A 23394-nucleotide genomic window follows, 5' to 3' on the forward strand; every position below is an offset into this window, starting at 1 on the left:
GGGCTGGTAGGTTGGTGTTGGGGGGTAGATAGGTGGTGGGGGGTTTGTGCGGTGCAGTTTAGATAATTAGGGGTCACTTAAATAGGAAAAAAATCTCAAAATGACCTCTTCGCCTCAAAAACTACCAGCAGTTCCTAATTACTATACATTACAAACGAAGCTACTGTTAAAGTCCAACGTTCGAAAACAGAAGTCAACAATCAAAAACGGAGGTAAGTGTTCGAACAGAAAGAAGTCAAATTCAAGTCATGAACAAACTTGCTTTCTGCTAAAAAAATATAGCCGGTAGAATACCGGAAACGACTCGAATCTTCGGGCATTATAATCTCTAACCTAACCTTACCACAATCAGAACATCAAAATAGACAAGAGAAAAACAAAAGTAGCCCAATAAACCACATTAAAATGTTTTAAAAATGCAGACATTTTTTTACGTGCGGGGGAGCTAGGTGGGGTGGGTGGGTAGATAGGTTGGGGAGGTGGGTGGTGCTGGGGTAGTTGGGGGTAGGTGCGGGGTAGTTAGGTGAACGGAGGGGGTGGTTTGGGGGTAGGGGTAGGTGGGGAGGGGGTAGGTAGGTGGTGGGTGTAGGTAGGTGGGTGGGTGGGTAGATAGGTTGGGGAGGTGGGCAGTGCTGGGGTAGTTGGGGGTAGGTGCGGGGTAGTTAGGTGAACGGAGGGGGTGGTTTGGGGGGTAGATAGGTGTTGGCGGGGGGGGGGGAGGGGGGTTGTGCGGTGTAGTTTAGATAATTAGGGGTGAATTATATAGGAACAAAAATATCAGATGACTTCTTCACCTTGAACATTACCAGCAGTTCCTAATTACTATACATTACAAACGAAGCTACTGTTAAAGTCCAATGTTCGGAAACAGAAGTCAACAACCAAAAACGGAGGTAAATGCTCGAACAGAAAGAGGTCAAAATTCAAGTCATGAACAATTTTGTTTTCTGCTGAAAAAACCTGTAGAATCTCAACACTCCTCTTCGAGTCGTAAAAACCTGTAGAAGCTCAATACTCCTCTTCGAGTCGTAAAAACCTGTAGAATCTCAATACTCCTCTTCAGTCGTAAAAACCTGTAGAAGCTCAATACTCTTCTTCGAGCCGTAAAAACCTGTAGAATCTCAATACTCCTCTTCGAGTCGTAAAGACACACACGTTTACAAAAACTGCTATGAAATTTGTTCAAGAGCAATTAATTACAGTTAATTCAGCCTCTAAACTGAACGCTATTAAGCATAATGCTAATGCCAGCTAGCAATCGCTTTAATGAACTTTGTTAACGCAATGCACTATGACTTAATGACCAGGCTTTATAAGCTTATCGTTTCTTTGGTCTTTTGATTTTGCTCTTTTGACCTTGAACGTATTCACTAAATCGCGTGAAAGAATTTAAAATTCATTCAGTTGAAACAGTGAGTGAGCTAAGTCACAGTTTCTGTGTCACAGTAAATAAACTTTGCTAATTTCATGAACTAATTAGCAATTCATTGAACGCCGAATAATTTTTGCAACATGTCAACGTGACGACGTTTCGTTCAAATACTCACCTAGCAGCCACAAAATTTCCTGGTCGGCCTTGTCTCTGGTGGATAAAAAGTAGAGACAGGATACTGCGTTGATGACAATATCAGGCAAATCCTGCCTCTTGCATAGATCTAACAGCACTTCAAACACATTCGCATTCCTCAACTGTTCTCTCAACTCTGTCCGTGTCGCTATATGTCCACACAAGCTGTGAAGGAGTCCCGAGCAGTTATAGACTACTTGATGGTTAACATGCAGAGACTGAGAATTACTAGAGAGATCTAGCTTGAGCAGCGAAACCATCTTGTCTAGACATCCGCCCACAGAACAGATCTCAACTCGGTTCTCCATGCAATTACTTGAAAGATTCCACAATGCAGAAGATATAGCTCGCAGAGCCATGAAGTTGTTGATCATTACAAACGCTTCAGCCAGTAGGATAGAAACATTGAGATCTCGCAGAACCATCATTTGACTTTTTTCAGGCATCCAAGCAAGATTCCTGATCAAGTCAGCTGTCACGTGCACAAGATCCTCGCGATGAGATTGCAATTGAGAGGCGAGACATTTCATGACTTCTGAGTAATGCGTTAAAGTTGACTTGGCTGCCTGGTTCTTATGTGTCATGTTGGTCAACAGTTCTGCAATATGGCGGCGCAATTTCATTGAAAGATCACACAAGGCTGACATCTGCAGTGAAGAGTTGGATGAGAAACTGTTGATTTGCTGCTGGTGTTTCGACAGGATATGATGCAAGCCCACGTCAACCATTAAAAGCTCGCATATTGCCGGTATCCCACCTGAAATATTATAAACATGGTTTATTAGTTATGTCCGCCATTTATACAAAATACGCACATCAAAGATTTTTCAGCCTTCAGTTTCGGCAAATTGATACCACGCTCGCATCCATCAAGTTCTTTTCTTCATTTAATGCTGCAATAGATTTTCATTATCAGAAAATCAGCGCAGTTAAATTTTATTAAATGGAACATAATTATTTGCAATTCAGCCTAGTTTAGCCTAGAGATAGCTTCGTAGATCTCCAATCTCAAAAAGCTAACACACACTGTAGATTGTCAGAAAATAGCTTCCAGTGATTCCCATAACCCAGATTGGGACTGAAAAGAAACTGAAAAAGAAAATTTTGTTGTACAAATATCTTTTTGAACTATTTTGATTTCATTATTTTGTAGTTAGACACACTCCAGCATCATAATAAGAGGATACAGTGTCCAGTACCAATACCAACAAGCATTAGAGATGGTAACTAAGAGTTATAAGAACTAAGTTCTAACAACGGTGAGCTAAAATTGGGCTTTACGGGTTTATCCCGTTTCTATTTTTTCTTTTTCCAGAACTATTCTTGATTCTACATTTTTTGGCTGAGTAACTACTTAGGAGCACTTTGAGCAGCTTAAAAGCACTTTGAGCAAAATGACTACAAAAAATAGGGCAGCTGCAATAGCAGGCGGAGAAGACAAGGGCTTCTAATAACAAACATACCCGGCAGGTTCCCGGAAAATAGCCACAGTTGATTCCCATAACTAAGATCGGGATTGAAAAAAACTAATGATAAAAAATGATTTTTGTACGGAAACCATTTAAAAGTGCGAACTCTTTTGAAGTCATTTTGGAGCTGAACGTAGGATTGTTTCGTAGTGAGACGACACAGGAGCTATTTCAAAACCAATAAGCATTGGAGATGGTAACTAAGAACAAAGTTAGAGTACCGGGCATCTGAAATTGGGCTTTATGGATTTATCCCGCATCTATTTCTGATTTCCCTTTTTGATACTGACTCTTCATTTTGACCTGTTTGCTGAGCAACTGCAGTCAAAAAACACTTTTGGCAGAATGGAAGAAGAGTGAAACTAGCCTGGAGAAGTAAAACAGATTATACGCAAAATGGTGAACAAGCTGTGAACTAAGGTAAAGCGAAAAACTTTTAACACTACGAAGTAATAAAAAGGAGCGCTACAATAGCCCGCTGAGAAGCTGAGTCTGCTATTAAAAAACAGACCGTTCAAAAAATTCAATTCATTTTATTGATTGCTGAGATGATATTTTTAAGAATTTGTAAAACTTAATGCAGCTTCTCAAATAACCTTCACAGAGAGTGTCACACACACACAAACACACTTAGATAACCTGGTCTCTTTAAATTAATGCAAACAAAAATCAATTAGAAAGTCACGAAAGTCATTTTCGAAAATGGGGTATGTCATGTGTGACCCAAAAAAATAATCAAGCAAATGATTATAGAAACTTCACGAAGAGTGATAAAATCCATCACGCAAGAATTTAATTGCGTCAGTAAACATCATATAAGTAAATCAAAAGCGTATTTGAAGTGAGCGTAACGCCATATGGTCTAAACAAAAAACTTGAAGACGAAATAGAAAAACAGCCTAATTACAATACAAAGAACTATACAAAGGAAAACGCCGAGTGTCATCTTTCGGAAACAAAACATCCTGATATCTATGAATAATCAACAAAACAGATAGCAAAGAAACACGAAATTGAATCAGAAATTATAACTCTCTTTACATATTCCAAAATCTTTCTTTTTATTAAAAGAAACTTGATTACGTAAGTAACGTGTAACAACAAGAACATAGCCGGCAGATTGCCGGAATAGCTGCGAAAGAATAGACCTGCGTGCCATATTATAGAGATACAAACAGATACAGATCTAAATTGAAAAAAAATCGACGCCGCTCAAAAAACTAGGCTAAAAACATTCAGCGATAAATTAGTTAAGCTTGTTAATATTCATTCCACAAAAGCCTCTTATTAAGGACCTTTACTGCAAATAGGAGTTCCTTTGACCTTAAACAAATTCAAATTAAACTTAAGTTTTAAAGTGCAAAAGTCATTTTATTGAGTGAGGTAAGTCGCGTATGATCAAAATCTAATCATGCAAATAACATAAAAACTTTTGCTAAAGCGAGTGAGAAATGAGGTCACGCGCGCAAATGCCGTTAGTGAGAGGAAGAAGTCATTCAGAAAAATTGACTTTTTCAGCTTTGCTGTGTGAACAAATGTAAATCAAAAAAAGAGCGCCAGACGACGAAACAAAAAAAACCAAGAGCACCGCAATATAGCTACGCTCAGCTTACAGCTTCGCAGCTATAATAATAGACGTTAAACGCAACATTTATAGAAAGCAAATGAGAAGAAGTAAACCGATAGCAAATTCAAAGACATAAGAGATAGCAAATTTGGAGCACCACACAGTGTCGGAGCACCACACTGTGTCAAATTTGGTAAAACAGTTACAGATGAAAAAAAGTTAGAATTAACTATGCCGTCAGACACCGAAAAAAAAGCAAAATAACACAGCATAACAAGCCTGACCGACAATTTTAATTGACAAAAAATACCCAGCAGATTGCCCAAAAACAGCCGCCGTTGATTCCCATAACCACTCTTGGGATCGACAGAGTAAAAAATAATGAAAAATGACTTTTGTAGGACAACAATTTTAAAGTGCAAATTAATTTTTGATGTCATTTTGTAGTTGAACACATTGATGTTTCATAGTCAGACGATACAGGAGCTGGTAAGAGATGGTAACTAAAACCTATAGAGATGGTAACTAGGACTTACAAGAACAAAGTTCGAGTAAAGGGCTTCCAAAATTGGGCTTTATGGGTTTATCCCATTTCTATTTCTAATTTTTCTTTTTGATACTGACTCTTCATTTTGAATTTCTTTCCGGAGCAACTGCTCTCTAGAAAAACTTTTGACAGAATCAGAGAAGTGAAACTAGCCAAGGGAATTAAAAAATTCACGCAAAATGTTGAACAAGCTCTGAACAAAGGTAAAGCAAAAATTTTAGTTCAACGAGGTAAAAGAAAGGAGCACTATAATGGCCAGCTGAGAAGCTGAGGCAGCTAACAAACAACTAGCTAGACCTAGCATGGACTAAGAACGGATTGAGAAAACCATTTACAAAAAAATCAAATCCAAAAAAATAGAAACAGTAACAATCGATATCAAAATGCCGCATCTGAACAAAAAAACAACTAGCGCGAAAGCTTATTTTTGTTGAAACACCATTTTCTCACTCTACATTGAAATTAGAAATTAGCAAAAAACTTTATGCCGCAAAACAACACACTTTTTCGCTCTACCTATTTCGTCATGACCAAATTCATTACTTCACAAATCATGAAAATATGTGAACAGATCATAAACTTAACCAACTAACGTCGAGCGAATTAATCTCAAACGACCGGTTCGCTTCGTCAGTAGCTAGCCATGGTTGAGTGAGCCTAGCTTTAGCTTATTTGAAGGGGCGTGAAGTGAGCGCAGCGGGGGGTGCAACAGTGGGGGTCTTTTGCTGCACATGGCCCTTACGGCCTGAACGATGTGCAGGGGCAGGGATTGGGGGTGAAGTAGGGGCAAGGTGCTGATGTGGGGTTGGGGTCAACTTCTAAGAATCGCTCTTCACGCCATAAGTACAAGTCTCCAAAACAGTTTGTGAATCGCATACGTTGAAACTAGTGAGCTGAAAGGCTCTAAGAGCACTTAATGCCCGCTGGGCGCTACCTGTTTATCCCGTTTTTGAGGACGAAAACTCAAATGGGACAGACGAAAAATTGAGAAGCAAAAAATCGCAACATAGCTAGCAGATTGCCAGAAAATAGCCGCAATAGATTCGTAGATCGGCAGTCTAAAACAGTAAAAAAGACAGACCAAAAATATTTGTCTTTTCATTGAAGGCCGATCTGTTATATTTTGATTAAAAATCTGTATGTTATTGCTGCCCCTATTAGCTGATCTCAAATAACCTTCATTTAGAGTGACACACACCCATTTGACCTTATCTCTTTCAAATTGAGGAAGTCATTTTTGAGAGTGAGGTAAGTCAAGTGTGACCAAAAATTTAATCACGCGCATCAACAAAAAAACTCGCTCCACTAAGAGCGAAAAATGACGTCACACATGCAATTCAGTTGAAATTGCATGAACGAATGAACAACAAGTGGCTGTGACGTCATATGGTCGTAACAAAAATCATGAAGACGAAATAAAAAACATAGCAGGACAAGTCCTGACGTACAATTCAAAGAATTTTCATTGACTTAACGAACAATTAGACCAAGAACAGACAATGAGTGAATTGGGAAAACCATTTCCAAAAAAAATTAGATAAAAAACAAAAAAAACAGAAAATCAATGTCAAAATTCTGCTAGTGAGAACAAAAAACCACTAGTGAGATATATAATTTTGATTCTAACAAAAAACTAGGTCCAGAATGAGCTGTAAATGGATTGGGAAAACTATTTAGAAAAAAATGCGATCCAAAAAATCGAAAAAATAGTAAAAATAAGAGTGAAATTGCCGCATGAAAACAAAAAACCACTACCCAGAAACCGAATTTTTGTTCAAACACCGTTTTCTCACTCTACTTTAAAATTAGAGCAAAAAAAATTCACGCCGCAAAACCACTCGCTTTTTCGCTCCATTTCCTGTTTCGGCGTGACCAAAATCACTACTCCAATTTGACTTCAAAAATCATGAAAATGTGGGAACAGATCTTAAAAAAAAAAGACAGCGCCCCAATACAATTCAAATTCTTTGAATTGTAAAAAACCAAGAGAAGGCCAATAATAGCCCCAGCTATCGCTGTGCGGCTATTAATAAGAAGACCGACAGGACTAGTAAAATTGCTAAACATAGCCGGCAGATTGCCGGAATAGCTGCGAAATAGACTTGCGCGCCGTAAAATACAGATGGAAAAAGATACAGAAGTGAGTTGATAATAGTTATCGCCGCCGCCTATAAAACTTACAAGTTTATTTCAAAGGAGGTTGTTTTTGGGTGCAAAAAAAAGTTTCCCTGTCGCGTCTCGAACCGGCGATCTCCGGATTAACAGCCAGTCGCCTTAACCACTCGGCTGTCGGACCATACAATCTGTTTTCTTACAATCAACTTTGTTTTAGGAACAGATTCTGTTTCTGAATAACCGCAATTTAGGTCACGCAGAAAGCGTGAAATCAAGCGCGAAAAAGCCATTTAAGCAGTGACGAGACAGAATGTTCTAGAACATATGTAAAACGAAAATAAAGCGTCAGACGACGAAACAAAAAAAACCAAGAGCACCGCAATATAGCTACGCTCAGCTTACAGCTTCGCAGCTATAAAAACTTCGTTTGAGAGCAACTAAAAAACATACACTAGCGAGAAAGCGAACTTTTGTTCAAACACCTTTTTCTCACTCTACTTTAATATTAGAGCAGAGAAATTTCACGCCGCAACAGCACTCGCTTTTTCGCTCCACTTCCTGTTTCGGCGTGACCGAAATCACTACTCCAATTTGACTTCACAAATCATGGCGCGCTATAAAAAAAATTAGGAGCGCTATAATAGCCGGTTGAGAAGCTGAGGCGGCTATTAACAAGAGAAGGCCAGTAGCTTGCTTTAGCAGCTAAGAATTAGACTGTAAATATTAAATTTTGACCTTACGGATCTGGCGGCTATAAAAGTAATTTACCCAGAGTTTGGAAGGATATCAGCTCTTCGGCTATAAATGACAGCTTGGTGAGTGTGCTGACAAGATCGACAATTCCATCGACTCGCTTCAACTGAACACCCACAGAGCACAACTTGGTACCGAAGGTCACACCCTCCTTCTGACTGCCTGCCCTTTTGGAGGAGGACACCTCACCACAGAGTGCTTCGTCCGAGCTGTTCTCTTGTTTGTCCATTGAGACTAGGTACTCACAGTACTCTCTACATATAGTCTCGCAGTATGCTCGAATCCGAGACAAATAGCTCAGCATCTAAATCACAGATTCAGTAGAGCGACACAACACAAATACCAAAACGATTAATAAAACTAGATTTACTCTCGAAATATTTGGCAGAACCCTACTCCCAAATAAAAGCTACATGAAAGTATAATGAAAATTTAGTACCAACAATTCTATAAGATCTTGAGAAAATTAGCAACATAACGCATAGCGCAAAAATGATTAATAATACTCGAACTTCATAATTAATTGAATATAAATGAGCTTAGTAGGTGATCATCTGCTCTCACTTTGATATCCCGATTTGTGGTCTTGGAGGGTGCCTGTGAGTGTATGATGTTGTGTAGTGACTCTGAAGCCCTCTGCCTTACAGTGCTACTATTCGCATCCAGCTCCTCCATCAGACACAAAATGGACTCCACTGTGTCTTCTGTACCTTCATCAGCCGCCTGAACTTCTAAATGAGAGCAAAATAAACATTTTCTGTATGAATTTGGTTTGCACTGTCGTACAGATGAATATTTAGATGATCTGTTCTAAACTTGTAAGATGCTGGATTTGAGAGGAAAGCTTATATTTATTATTATTTCAAGATATCGCATCGCTACAATTCTCTCGAAATGAGTTGAGAGCTATCTCGCAGCCAGTTAGATCAAAGTTGGTCGCCAACCATACTCATTTAATACTCGGTACTTGATCAATAGATATTTTGACTCTGTTTGTACCTTTTCACGGATTAATATTGATCTTACTAGTTGCATAATCTCAGCATTTATTAGAAATTAGGTCCATGAATACCTCCGATCTCATCTTCATTCATCTTCGCCTGAGAAGCGTCTTGAGTCCCTTTTTGAAAACTGCTCGAATTTGCATCACCTTTAGCAACTTTAAGACGACGCGTCTTTTTCTTGATGCGATGCAGATTCATGTTTGCGACCTCTGTGCTCTGATTGTTGTTTTTACTAGTTGAGGACATACTGGCAGTAGCATCCAACTCGCAATGAATAAGTTGGATTAATAATGGAAGACACCCTAAAAACAAAATGAGAATCATCACTATGATAACTCCAAATATATTACGCAATGTCTTACCATCATTCGAAATTTAAGCTTCAAACATTTTTTACTTTTCCTGAGACCTAAGAAATTTTATTATCATCCTGGCAGAACAAATAGTTCACAGGTTTATAACTCAGTTTAATTACAGGAAAATTTTCATACAATTTAGAGATTTGTTCAAACTAATTATAAAGTTTAAACAAAGTAAAATTTTATGAGTTAAATTTTTGCAGCCAACTGAAGACTTGCCTGCTTGCCGCATAGCCAGACATGTTTCTGGGGCTGATGACATAAGTAGAAATGTCCTCGACATCTCTTCGTAGTTCTTGTCATTAAAACTTGCCAAAAACTGGAACATCATCTCCACCTAAATAAAAAATTCAGTTTCAAAGAGCGAAACGCTTCATGAAAAGTCAGAAATCAAGCTATAAAATAGCAAGCAGAAAAATAGTCTCATCGGCATTTCCTCATACCATTCATGACAACAGTTCGTTCACATAGAAATTACCGAAGTTTTTTTTAAGTATCGTACCCTAATCAGTCTCCCCCTCGAACAAACAAAATCTAACTTTCGAGTTTCTCGAGTCTAACGAAAAAAGTCTAATTTTGATTTTATAAATACGCTAGAACATAAATCCTAGTCCCCCCTCAGGCCTTCAAAATAAAGTCAATCGCAAAAAATTTAAAGCGCACAAGCGAAAGAATATTCTATAACAAAATGGTCGATACAAGATATTGGATAAGACAGCCGAAAGAATTCCGGACGCAAATCGAACAGATTTTCGAGAGCAAACTAATAAACATGTGGGATAAAACCCAGATAAGCAGCATCCTGTATTCTGTTATTCAAAGTTATATGAACAAAAAATAAGCACGAAAATTGAATTTGAGGCGAACAGAAATTAAACGTTATTGAAGCTAGCAACCACACTTATGATCAGAATGAACCATATTAAAACCTCTATCTTTCGGCGACATTTTTGATCTCCAAATCCAGAGAAAAACGCACTGTAGAAATTTGAAATCACTAATTGTTGTTTTTAATAGAAAAAATAACTGGTACAGTTGAAAAAGATAGACAAAAATTGACTGAGTCAAAAATGCGGACTCACTGGTTTAAACACAGCCGACTAACGTCGGAATTATTCCTGGAATGACTTGTGGGAGTTATAATCGATTACTTGCAGTAACATAACCCAACTTACGCGTATTTCGGTGACCAAAATTGAATTAACGAACTTATACAGCGTTCAATATTTTTATTCTTTAATCAACAATTGATCGAAAGCCGTAAGCTTGATAAACCACCAGCCGAAAATTAAGATTTCATTCCATAAATTTCTTTTGGAGCATAACGAAAATAAATTAAAGGTCGGAACACTGATGCAAAAAGACTTCAGTACAAAAAATCAAGGACTAAAGTCGGTTTAACTTTTCTCAAACGACATGCCGGGGCTCGATTTACTTTAAACCTGTTTCCTTGGGGGTATAGCACCGTGGTATGACCACAACTAAGAATTGGAAGTAAACTAAATGAAACCAAATTCCACACTGTTGACTAAACTTTCAGTCTTAAATAACCCCGAATTACAATAGCCGCTTAAATTTTGACAGTGACTTAAGTTGCACAAAAATCAAGACGTCAAACGCAAAAAAAAATTAAATCGCACAAGCTAGAGAATATTCTAAAACAAAACGGTCGACCAAAAATTTTGGATAAGATAGCGGGAAAAATTCCGGTCGCGACTCGAACTAAGAACATCCAAAGCAATTAATCATATGGGAGCAAATCCAAATACGCATTATCCGGTATTCCCAAGAAACTCAAATTTAAACAGTTGCACTCCAAGCAAATTGGTTTCGAGAAAAACGAAGAACTGTAGAAGCGATTACTGTAGAAGCGCGGGTTCCTAAGGTTCTGTGCTCGGTTCCATTCTCTTTCTTGTAGATATAAATGATCTTTCCGAAGAAATTTCAGAGACCCAAATAACATTAATTGGAGAGGACACATCAGTAATTAAGAAATACAAACCTGATACTGGAATTTTACTTGCAAATGAAAACTTGAAATTAGCAACTTACAATTTAGCAACCTTAAGCTTACAATTAACACGTCAAAAGCACACATAGTTGAGTTTCTTTGCAATAACGGCAACAGGTTTGTGGTTAATTGGAAAAACATACCCGGCAGATTGCCGGAAAATAGCCGCCGTTGATTCCAATAAGCATGATTGGGATTGAAATAACAGAAGATATTGAAAAAGAAAGATTTTTGTACAAAAACATTTTTTTTAAGTCCGATTTATTTTGAAGGCATTTCGTAGTTGAACATACTTCTTTTTCTTAGAGAGAGGCTACAGGGGCTCCTATCAATAACAATAAGCATTAGAGATGGTAACTAAGACTTATAGGAACGACGTTCAAATAGCGGGCATCTAAAATTGGGCTTTATGGGTTTATCCCGTTTCTATTTCTGACATCCATTTTTGTACTAACTCTGTTCATTTTGAATTGCTTTGCTGAGCAACTGATGTTCAAAATCACTTTTAGCAGAATGAGAGAAGAGAGAAACTAGCCTAGAGAAGTCAAAAAGATTTCACGCAAAATGTTGAAAAGGCGGCAAAATGAGGTAAAGCGAAACATTTTTTTATTCGACGAAGTAAAAAAACATAGCAGGACAAGTCCTGACGTACAATTCAAAGAATTTTCATTGACTAAACAGAAAACTAGACCTAGAACGGACTATGAATGGATTGGAAAAACCATTTAGAAAAAAACGATCCAAAAAATCGAAAAAACAGTAAAAATCAAAGTGAAATTGCCGCATGTGAACAAAAAACCACTACCGATAAAGCGAATTTTTGTTCAAACGCCGTATTCTTACTCAACTTTAAAATTAGAGCGAAAAAATTTCACGCCGCAAAACCACTCGCTTTTTCGATCCACTTCCTGTTTCGGCGTGACCAAAATCACTACTCCAATTTGACTTCAAAAATCATGAAAATGTGTGAACAGATCTTAAAAAAAAAAAAGACAGCGCCCCAATACAATTCAAATTCTTTGAATTGTAAAAAAAAAATAGGAGCGCTATAATAGCCGGCTGAATAGATGAGGGCGGCTATTAAAAAGAAACAAGTCACAGTTCCAAGTATCCAGGTTTGATAATTTATCAGAAGCAACATATACATTTTTCTCCCTTTGGTGAAAAATAGGTAAATCAATGTTCGATTAACGCAACATAAGTGACTCAAAACTTTAAATTTGCTCAGTTAAACCGTCTTTATACAGGCTTCAAGCCTTTGATGTCCTTGCAAGTACATTGTATATGTTCTTGAAAATATTTTATTAAAATAGCAAAAGACCTACCTCGGAATGAGATTTACTTTGTCTCAGTACAAGGTTTCTAACACAAGACCAAAAAAGAACTTGAGGCATTAGTTGAGGTAACAAAATCTTAACTTAAATTGAGACACCAACCACTATTGACTTAGGATATAGATCAGTCCACGAAGGATAACCAAATATCCTCTTCAGTGACAGGGGCACTTCGTCATCATTCAGAAGGTCTTCTACGCCCTTTTCATTCTCCACACTTTTATCCTCCACCTTCTTCTTCTTTTTCGCAGCTTTATTAGACACCCTTTTTCCATTTAATGAGATTTCTTGGCCCATTATAACGATTCCCCTTACGACAATTAGGGAGCAAAAAATGCGGACAATATATGAAAACCGACAATGGTATTCGATAGTTGCAGGTCAAAGATATCTGCGGATTGAAAATTTGTTGTAAAATAGAAATCCAATCCGTAATACGTCGAGTTATAAAAAACCACATGTACATTTAAGTCAATGCAAAACTCGCATTTGAGAAATTAAAGGACAATATACCATATCAAGACAATTTTCCAAGTATAGTAACTACAGTAAATGAGCGAAAGAAAACTAATAAGACTTGAAAGGGACAATTCTGCCACAATTGAGCAAACAAATTTCAGCTGACAGGCAAAACCAGTGAACTACGAAAATGAAACTAGCTTTCCTAAACTTAGTTTTTACTGATGCATGTACAAGAGCAATGGCATAGTTCAATGTCACAACTCCACATAAAAGAATGGATATTTAGCAAGAAAGAATTTCAAGAGCGCAACAACTGCTAAAACGATAGACGTTCACTAAAGTAATTCAATTGTTCGCAATTCTCCAGATCAAATTCACAACCTTACATTAAAAGCATAACAAAACATTGCTTGTCAACAGTTTGTTTTTTCTTATACTTAGCTAATAAATAAATCTCCTTTACAAGCTTTTAAAGAGATGAAAAAAGAGCAAATAGGCTCTATCCATCAGGAGGAAGCTTACCAGTTGTGAACAAAAGCTGTGACGTGAAAAAGCGCGTTTCCCTAAAATAAGATTGCTCTATCTACTACAATCGCAAAAAAACTGAAGAGTGATCCTAACAGTCTTCTTCCAACGCGTGCTTGATAGCCAGGGAAAAACTTTACCACTCCAGAACATTATTGTAAAAAAAGAACCATGTTGCATCTCCTAGGGTGCCCTTAGCTTGCTACCAGTCAGCTAGGCTAGTTAACATTACCTTCTATCGCAATTTCTGTTCAAATTTTTGCTTAGTTCATGCAAGTTTTTCGGAATACGAGACAAAAACTTTCTGATTTCTGCTAGGTTAAATTCTAAGTAATTTCTCATGGCTAAGTAAACCCAACGAAATGTTATTTCGATGGTGATAAAAAACTGAATTAGAGAAACTTTACTAGCTTTATAGACCAATACTAGCCATATAGAAGCTATATAGACCCAACTTAATGGCATTTCGGTGGTAAAAAAAATTCAATTAAAGAAAGATTACCACGTGCAATATTTTTATTTTGCTTTATTTAACAACTGACTCAAAAGCGATAAACTCGACAAACCACAAACACAAAATGAACAATTTATGGGAGTCGGAAACACTGATTCAACAGACTTTAGTAGAAGAAATTGCTCTAAAAATAACAAAGACAAAAGAATTTTTCTCGAAGGACAAGCGTTAAGAAGAGTTACGTCACAAAAACGCAAAGCAGAAAACAAACATTTTCTCCGTTCTGATATTACAGGATTTCAACAGTTTCATTGGTAGTTCTCTTGTTGGAGAAACATTTGCTGAAACAAATCCAGTCTCTTGCAAAACTTAAATTTAAATTCATCACCAAAAAGACAAAGGAAAGATTGAAACTCGGAAAAAATATTTAAAACCAAAACTGAAAACTGCATTATATTAGATAAGGCACAGAAAAAATTTATATGATGAATTCATGAAAAAAATTAGGGCAGAACTAGAAAATAAAAATTTGGGCCTCAAACTAACATAAAAGGTTGCAAAAATGAAAAGGGGCCAAACACTAGAATACAGAATTTACGGAAAAGTAAAATCAAAACACCTTGTTTTAACAGACCGAGCCAAAATCAAAATTAGGAAAATTTAATCGCAAAATAACTATGTACCAAAGTCGAATTATTACATGTGCAATATTATTTTTGAACACCTCTCGTCAAAAAGTAAGGAAATACAAGATTTGGTAATGCATGACTTCGTAAATGGACGTAACAACATACTACACTGACACGATAACAGAACGTTGAAAGGTACCAAAAATATGAATTGAAAAATAATTCATCAAATTGGAAAATATGAGCCCATTTCTCTATTGCCCTCTCAAAAAGACTAATATTAACTTGAAGGGACTTGCATAATGCTGCCGCCTCCATTGAAAAATATTTCTACATAAAACTTAAATCGCCGACATATAGCCACCGAAGAAGTCCTTGACGCATATCCCGATTGAAAAAGAAATGAGACAAAAACTGAGAATAATTTCCAATTATCAAAAATGTTGCAATTTTGTGTGCACTGAAGGCTATTAATTGTAATATTAATGCCAGCTAGCAGCCGCTAACGAACGTTGATAGCCTAATACAGTAATACACAATGACTTATTGACCGGCTTTATGGGTTTATCAGGTTTCATTTGATTTTGCTCTTTTGAGCTCGACCGCATTCACTAAATTGCGCAATTCAATGAGTGATCTACTCGGTTGAAATATTGAGTATTTAGCCAGAACTCAACCATAGAAGTCGTGACTGATCTAAAACGAAAAACGTGATCGAAAGGTAAAACCAATTTAAAAACGAAGCAGTGCAAGTCCTGAAATAGAATCAAAAGAACTGGCTCAAAAACTTAAAACTATTGTACCTGAACAGTGAGCCGTTAAAACTGTTAAGCTTTATACTAATCTCAGCAAGCAATCGCTCTAGTGAATTTTGATAACCTAATGCACCATGACCTATAATGACTTGGCTTTATCGGTTTACCCCTTTCATTTGAATTTACTCTTTTGAGCTTGACCATGTTCACTACACTGCGTAACTCAATGAGTGAAGATCTATTCATTTGACAAATTTAGTCAGGAAAGTCAGATGTCGAACATGAAGCTCGCGACTCATGTAAAACGATAAATCTGATCGAAGGTAAAACGGTGTCAAAGCGTTCCAACTTGGTGTGCTGTTTCAGTAAGATTCTAAAATTATATTTAATTCAGCTTTTTAAGTGAGGGCTATTGAGTTAAAAGAGGGCTACCAGCTGCTCAAATTGAACCTGATAAACTAATGCGCCAAGGCTGAATGATCGGGCTTCATCATTCTTTTTTTAGCTTTGAAAGAATTCCAAATTCTATTCAATTGAATCAGTGAATGCGATACGTCAGAAACCAAATGTAGTCGAGACTTATATGAAGCGTGCTCGAAAAATGTATTACAAATGGAAAAACCTAGCAGAACAAATCCTGAACTACAATTTGACTTAACAAATTTAAATTAACTTTACCTAACTTAACAATTTAACTACAGTTTTGGTTGACTAAAAAAAGTAGACCTAGGAACCAATTCGGAGAAGCATTAGGATAATCCGGTGAAAATTTTTAAAAACATAGCCGGCAGATTGCCGGAATAGCTGCGAAAGAATAGACTTGCGTCCCGTAAAATACAGATAGAAACGATTTGAAAAAAAAATTATTGCGACGCAGAGGTTCGAACTACCGATCCCGGCGTAAGAACCCGCTGCATCAACCACTCGGCTACAAGACACATATGAACTGCTATATTACAACCAGCTTTATTTTAGCAACATACAAATTCGGAACGCTTAATTTAAATTTAGGTCACGCGAAAAGCAAGAAATCAAGCGCGAAAGAGTGACTGAAAACATGACGCGACAGAATGTTCTAGAAAATGTAAAACCAAAAAAGGGTCAGACGGCGAAACAAAAAAAATCAAGAGCAACGCAATATAGCTCCGCTCAGCTTACAGCTATAAAAACCAACGACAGAAGGCAAAATGCAACAGGATAACAAAAAAATGGCAACAAAAAAGCTAATTTTTGTCAAAACACTTTCCTCTGCTAAAAAAACTTACGCCGCAAACCGACTCAGACTTTTGCTTCACTTCTGTTTTGGCGTAGCCAAAGTCATTACTCCAATTTGACAACACATAAGTCCTAAAATGTGTGAACATATCTGAAAACAGCAGCGCCACAGTGTAGTTCAAATTCTTTGTAACTAAAATTGTGAGCTTCATAAAAAGAGCTAAAAATGAGAGCTAAATTCTTAATAAGAGCCGTTGAGAGGCTGACGGCGTCTATTAACAAAAGAAATAGACAAAAAAAATGTTTAACTATATTCAGCATTCTGTCGAAAAAAAACTATTTGAAGTCAAAAGGACATTTACTCAGCGCAGCACATGAACAAACATAACCGACTAAACGTCGGAAGAATTACTGTCGAACGACTAATTTGAGCTCTAATCAATTGCAGCCTGCTTCAGTCGGGGGAGCCTAAATGGGACTAAGAAGTTCTACAGTGGGCTTCAAATAACCACATTAGAGGTTAACATATACCACTATTAAGATTTAAAGTAAAAAATGGCACCAGTTTCGGCTCACTTTTCATTTGACTTTTAGTATTAAATTGCCGCCAATTGAATTCAGCTGCTTGAAATTGTGATTGAGAGAGAATTTTAGATCACGCGAAATGCAAAAAGTCAAGGGCGTAGAAGTTACTCGAGAAGTCTAAATTCTCAAGCGAAAATTTTGCATAAAAAAGACACACACGTTTACATTAATTGCTATGAACTTCGTTCAAGAGCAATTAAAAAATTCTCCCGCTCAGAAAAAATTGGTTCAAATGAAAGGTTGACACGAAATATTGGTTAAGCCAACCCAGCAACTGAACAATAACTCGCGATCGGTAAAAAAATTGTTTCACATAGCAATTCTCCCGACTTTAGATCAAATTAGATCACGTAGCCACCGGAACACATTGCAATTCGGGTTAAAAACTGTGCAAAAGCCATTATTGCTCTTTGAGTAGTAAAAGCATACAGACGACTACAATAACTGGTTTAAAACTTCGTTCGAGAGCAATTAAATCGCTAGAAAAAATCAAATCGCTAGAATATTTTTATTAACATAGGCGGCAGATTGCCGGAATAGCTTGCGAAAGAATAGACCTGCGTACCATATAATAGAGATAGAAACAGAGACAGATCTAAATTGAAAAAAAATCGACGCCGCTCAAAAAGCTAGGTAAAAAACATTCTGCGATAAATTAATAAAGCTTGTTAAAATTCATCCCGCAGAAGCCTCTTATCAGGGACCTTTAAGGCACACGTGAGTTCTTTTGACCATAAACAAATTCAATGCGCAAAAGTCATTTTATTCAGTGAGGTAAGTCACTTGTGATCAAAATCTAATCACGCAAAATACTTTTGCTAAAGAGAGTGAGAAATGACGTCACGCGCGCAAACGCCGTTAGTGAGAGTAAGAAGTCATTCAGAAAATTTGACTTTTTCAGCTTTGCTGTGTGAACAAATGTAAAACGAAAAAGAGCGTCAGACGACGAAACAAAAAACATAGCAGGAGAAGTCCTGACCTACAATTCAATAAATTTTCATTGACTAAACAAAAAACTAGACTTATATTGGACTAAAATGGATTGGAAAAACCATTTAGAAAAAAATCCGATCAACAAAATTAAAACATAGCTGGCAGATTGCCAGAAAATAGCTGCAATAGATTCGTAGATCGGCAGTCGAAAAAAAACAGTAAAAAAGACAGACCAAAAAAATTTGTCTTTTCATTGAAGGCTGATCTGTTAATTTTGATTAAAAGTCTGTATAAGTTATTGCTGCCTCTATTAGCTGATCTCAAATAACCTTCATTTAGAGTGACACACACCCATTTGACCTTATCTCTTTGAATTAAAGTAAATAAAAGTCAATTTCAAATTGAGGAAGTCATTTTTGAGAGTGAGGTAAGTCAAGTGTGACCAAAAATTTAATCACGCGCATGAACAGAAAAACTCGCTCCACTAAGAGCGAAAAATGACGTCACACACGTAGTTCAGTTGAAATTGCATGAACGAATGAACAAAAAGTGGCTGTGACGTCATATGGTCGTAACAAAATCGCGACGACGAAATAAAACAAAAAAACCAAGAGAAGGCCAATAATAGCCCCAGTTATCGCTGTGCGGCTATTAAAAAACAGAAAAAATCAAAGTGAAATTGCCGCACGTTAACAAAAAATTCCAATCGAGAAAGCGAATTTTTGTTCAAATACCGTTTTCTCACTCTACTCTAAAATTCGAGTGAAAAAATTTCACGCACCAAAACCATTCTCTTTTTCGCTCCACTTCCTGTTTCGGCGTGACCAAAATCATCACTTCGATTTGACTTCAAAAATCATGAAAATGTGTGAACAGATCTTAAAAAAGACAGCGCCCCAATACAATTCAAATTCTTTGAATTGTAAAAATTCTTTGAATTGTAAAAAACCAAGAGCACCGCAATATAGCTCCGCTCGGCTTACAGCTTCGCAGCTATAAGAGATGAGGGCAACCCAAAAATTCTACTTGAAAATTTTGTCAGGTCAAGGCGTACTGTACTTGCCACCATCGGGACAGTCGCAATCATTTATATCAATTGACATCGTTATTGCTCAATTCTTGCTATAAAAATCAGCGAATTCCTACACATTCGGCGTTGGTTTAGATATCTAATGCCGTTTTGTTTATTGAAAACAGTCACTTATCAGCATATGTTACATTTCAAACCTGCTGAGTAGGTGCTGCAATAGAGGTGTTGCTATGAGCATCGCGTTCTTTAAGCCTCGGAGTAGATTGTATGTCATAGGACACTGGGTCTGGACTACTACCATTGTTGCTGTCCGATATAGTTTCTGGATGCTTTAATACTGCATTGCCTTGAGACGATGAGTCACCGAAATGCACAACTTCAGGTGCCTAAAAACATCCAGTTCTCAACATAACAACAATGTGGACTCATTTCTGCGGAAATTGCATTTGCTTTGTTTTTCTTTTTTTTTGAAAAAAAAAATCAAATATGAGTGCTAAGATCTCTATTTACTTTAATGTCAACAAGGCACAAACAGTCCCAAAAAATTCGAAGTGATTGGGAATCTTGCGTAAAAATATCTAGTCATCAGAAGTCTGCATACTCATCTGTTGTAGAGTAATATACACCCTACTGTTAAATGGTTTAAAACTATATTCCTGAAGCGTTGCAAATTTGAACGAACCTTAGTTCAATTTTTCAAACCTGCTGATGATACTCTCCAAGGTTACAGGTTCTTAACTGGTGGCCCAATTGGAAAAAACAGCAGCGCGTTTTGCCGCCACACGAGATTAAGTCTAATTTAAGAATGTGTCGCTGCAACATGAGATCAAATCGCAAACCTTCGAATCTGTTGTTGACTTGCTCGGTTCATTCGATTCCTCACAGGTATCCGTAGAACTCTGACTGTTATTACTGTTGCTCTGCTCTAGTAAATAAAAGAGTTCAAACAGCTGAATTAGCTGCTGGTCCATTCTTTGCAGAGATGAAGAATCACTCTCGATTTTTGCTTGGAAATCAGCCTCAGTTCTCATTCCCAATTCTCGCTCCATTTCACTGCACACTGAACGCTCCTCTGTTTTCACACTTTCCATATCCTGTAAAAGAACAATGTCACTTGTGTGACAGAACAAAATCTACTCTATTTAAGATTCCAATTTTATCATGGGCCGTGATGTTGGAACGAAGTGGGCCGCGATGTTTAAGACTCAGCGCCCAGTGCGATTATGGGATTCAATTAAACATAACCGACTAAACGTCGGAAGAATTGCTCTTGAACGACTAGTGGGAGCTCTAATCAATTGCAGCCAGATTCAGTCGGGAAGGGGGAGCCTAAATGGGACTAAGAAGTTCTACAGTGGGCTTCAAATAACCACATTAGAGGTTAACATATACCACTATTAAGATTTAAAGTAAAAAATGACACCAGTTTCGGCGCACTTTTCATTTGACTTTTCGTATTAAATTGCCGCCAATTGAGTTCAGCTGCTTGAAATTGTGATTGCGAGGGAATTTTAGATCACGCGAAATGCAAAAAGTCAAGGGCGTAAAAGTCACTCGAAAAGTCAAAATTGTCAAGCAAAAATTTTGCATAAAAAAACACACATTTACAATAATTGTTATGAGCTACGTTCAAGTGGAATTACACACTTAAGAATGATAAGATATGCTTGTCATACTGGCAGCTAATTTGTAATCCGATGATTGAACGAAAAGATCAAAGGGCATAAATTGGATATTATGGCATTTGTTATTTGGAACAGGAATTGCTTAATTGTTCAATTGCTCTCGAAGGAAGTGTGAAGCAATAATTGTAAACTTCTCGGTCTTTTAACAAACCGAAGGTTATTGATGGTTTTCTATTATTTTTTTACGACTCGAGGAGGAGTATTGGTGAAGCCTCTTTTCTCTGATCGGTAATTTTGAAAGAGTATTTGAAACAAGAAGTTGCAAATTGAAAAAAGTGTTTTGGTGAAAATGCTATAAAATTTTAAAATATCATCAAAATTTCTCCAAAATTTTTGAAAATTGCATTTGAACATTGTAGATAACTTTGCTACAGACAAAAATTAATTTTTTGATGTTGTTTTTCGTCTTCTCCATTCCTATTCCTCGAGGAACCGATGTTTTTTTCATGAACCGATGTTGCTAGATTAAATGTCAACTGGCATCATTGTGTTGCAAACTACCTGTATTACCATGTCTTATAATAAGTTTTTTGGAATCTCAATTTAGGCAAATTTTATCAGATGCTATATCAGTTTCGTCAGTAAATTTTGTCGAGTTATTTCTGTTTTATGTCGCTATAATTATGTATGAGGTACATTGGGTCTGTGAGGATGATCTGTTATCTACGGAATTTCTACAGAGTTCTTTACGGAATTCTTCCAACAAAAGCGCAAGAAGTAACCTCAACTTACCCTGCTCAGAAAAATGACTCACATCTACCAAATCAATTCAAAACAAGTGAATTAGACGGTAACAACAAGTCTAAAGATATTTTCAAAAAAGATCTACAAATCCAGCTTTCATTAATAATGTTTTAATTATGAAAACCAAATTTTAAAAAATTGAGTAATATTTGTTGTTCTCTTCCTAAAATGGAAAAACTTTTGAATGCACCCAGGTTGCCAATTACAGGCAAGCGATCGCAATGGGAATAAAAACATAACCGACTAACGTCGGGCGAATTGCTCTCAAACGACCGGCGAGCGGTTGGCTTGGTCAGTAGCTAGCCACGGGGGGGGGGGTGCACCGGGGGCAGCACTGGGTGGGGGGGGGGGGGGGCAAAAGCGCGGTGGGGGGGGGGGGGTGGAGCCAATAGTGGGGGTGGGGGGTCAACAAAGGGGGGGGGGGTGTCAACCTCTAAGAACCGCCCCTCACACCATAAGTATAAGTATAAGTCTCCAAGACAGTTTGAGCTGAAACAGACCTGAAAGGCTCTAAGAGCACATAATGCCCGCTGGGCGCTACCTGTTTATCCCGTTTTTGAGGACGAAAAGTCAAAAGCGTCAGACGAAAAATTGGTCAAGCGAAAAATCGCATAAAAAAAGACCGACAGGACTAATATAATTGCTACAAACTTCGTTTGAGAGCAATTAAAAATCGTTTAACCTAATTTAACTCTTTTTCATTTCTTGCTGTCCACAGGTATTCAGCTAATTTACACCATTTACGCACACATTGGCAAAAAAACTGAGCTCATACCAGATCTCGTTTGCTAAGTTTTGAGTGTTTTGAACAGTTTTGTTCGAGATTTTTCTCGAGGTCTCAACAATCCGTGGAACTAGTCAAAAGGTTTTTGCTGCTTTATGTCATATCGGAATTTCATTAATGACAGTTTAGCTATCAGTAGTTCAGCTGGGATAAATTTTGCATGCATTCGAAGATCTCAAACTCGATCTTAACTCCTAGGAAAGAAACTTCATCCCGAATTAATATGCCAATTTATATGTCTCATTTTTCTCTGATAGCTATTGAAAAGAATTCCCGCAAAGGACAAGTGTAATAAAATGAGTGATTTCAGAAGTAGTATTAAGTCTTGCGTTTACAGGAACTTGAAGTCTTAAATTGAGCACATAGCAGTATCCACATTTGTTAGTCCTATTCAATTGCGAATCGAACAAAAATTTCTTCTCAGTTTGAATAAATAGATACCCACAGCTTGTCTGGGTTTAAATGAATTCTTTTTTAAAAGAAAACTCAGCTATTTGGTCATCATTTTGTGAAAAGTAAATTTGTTCAGTCTTGTTTGCATTAAACGTCAACTTGCCTCTTTGCAAATAAATTTATTTTTCAGCAAGAACATTTCGCACTTATTCCAATAAAATTTCTTTTCCAGTCTCACTGCAGATGCAGAATGTATCATCTGCAAATTGGATTAACTGATATTTTGTCCTGACGTTTAGAGAAAAATCATTTACGTGGACCTAAAACTACTCTACACACTGGTGAACACAGTGATGATTTATCCAATTCAAAATTTTATTTGTTGTATGCATTAAGATTTACCTGCAGTCAAGGAATAGGCAAGGCATAGTTACTGCATCTTCAAAAAATCGGTAAAAGGCTACTTTTTGTCAA

At 37.1% G+C, this 23394-nt stretch overlaps 1 protein-coding gene across 1 annotated transcript in view; it reads right to left on the reverse strand.

Annotated features, from left to right (window-relative positions):
• The window catches only part of LOC142344684 (uncharacterized), a 169351-nt gene that overhangs the window by 8492 nt on the left and 137465 nt on the right, over positions 1-23394 (reverse strand). The window contains exons 8-14 of the mRNA XM_075396522.1: positions 20154-20408; positions 19512-19700; positions 9601-9718; positions 9091-9324; positions 8583-8749; positions 8034-8322; positions 1548-2324 (exon numbers count right to left, since the gene is read on the reverse strand). Coding sequence (XP_075252637.1) covers positions 1548-2324; positions 8034-8322; positions 8583-8749; positions 9091-9324; positions 9601-9718; positions 19512-19700; positions 20154-20408 — 2029 coding nt within the window. The remainder of the gene's footprint in view (positions 1-1547; positions 2325-8033; positions 8323-8582; positions 8750-9090; positions 9325-9600; positions 9719-19511; positions 19701-20153; positions 20409-23394) is intronic.

The sequence above is a fragment of the Convolutriloba macropyga genome, chromosome 8 (genome assembly GCF_964194025.1).
Source record: "Convolutriloba macropyga chromosome 8, txConMacr16.3, whole genome shotgun sequence".
In the NCBI taxonomy this organism is placed as follows: domain Eukaryota; kingdom Metazoa; phylum Xenacoelomorpha; order Acoela; family Convolutidae; genus Convolutriloba; species Convolutriloba macropyga.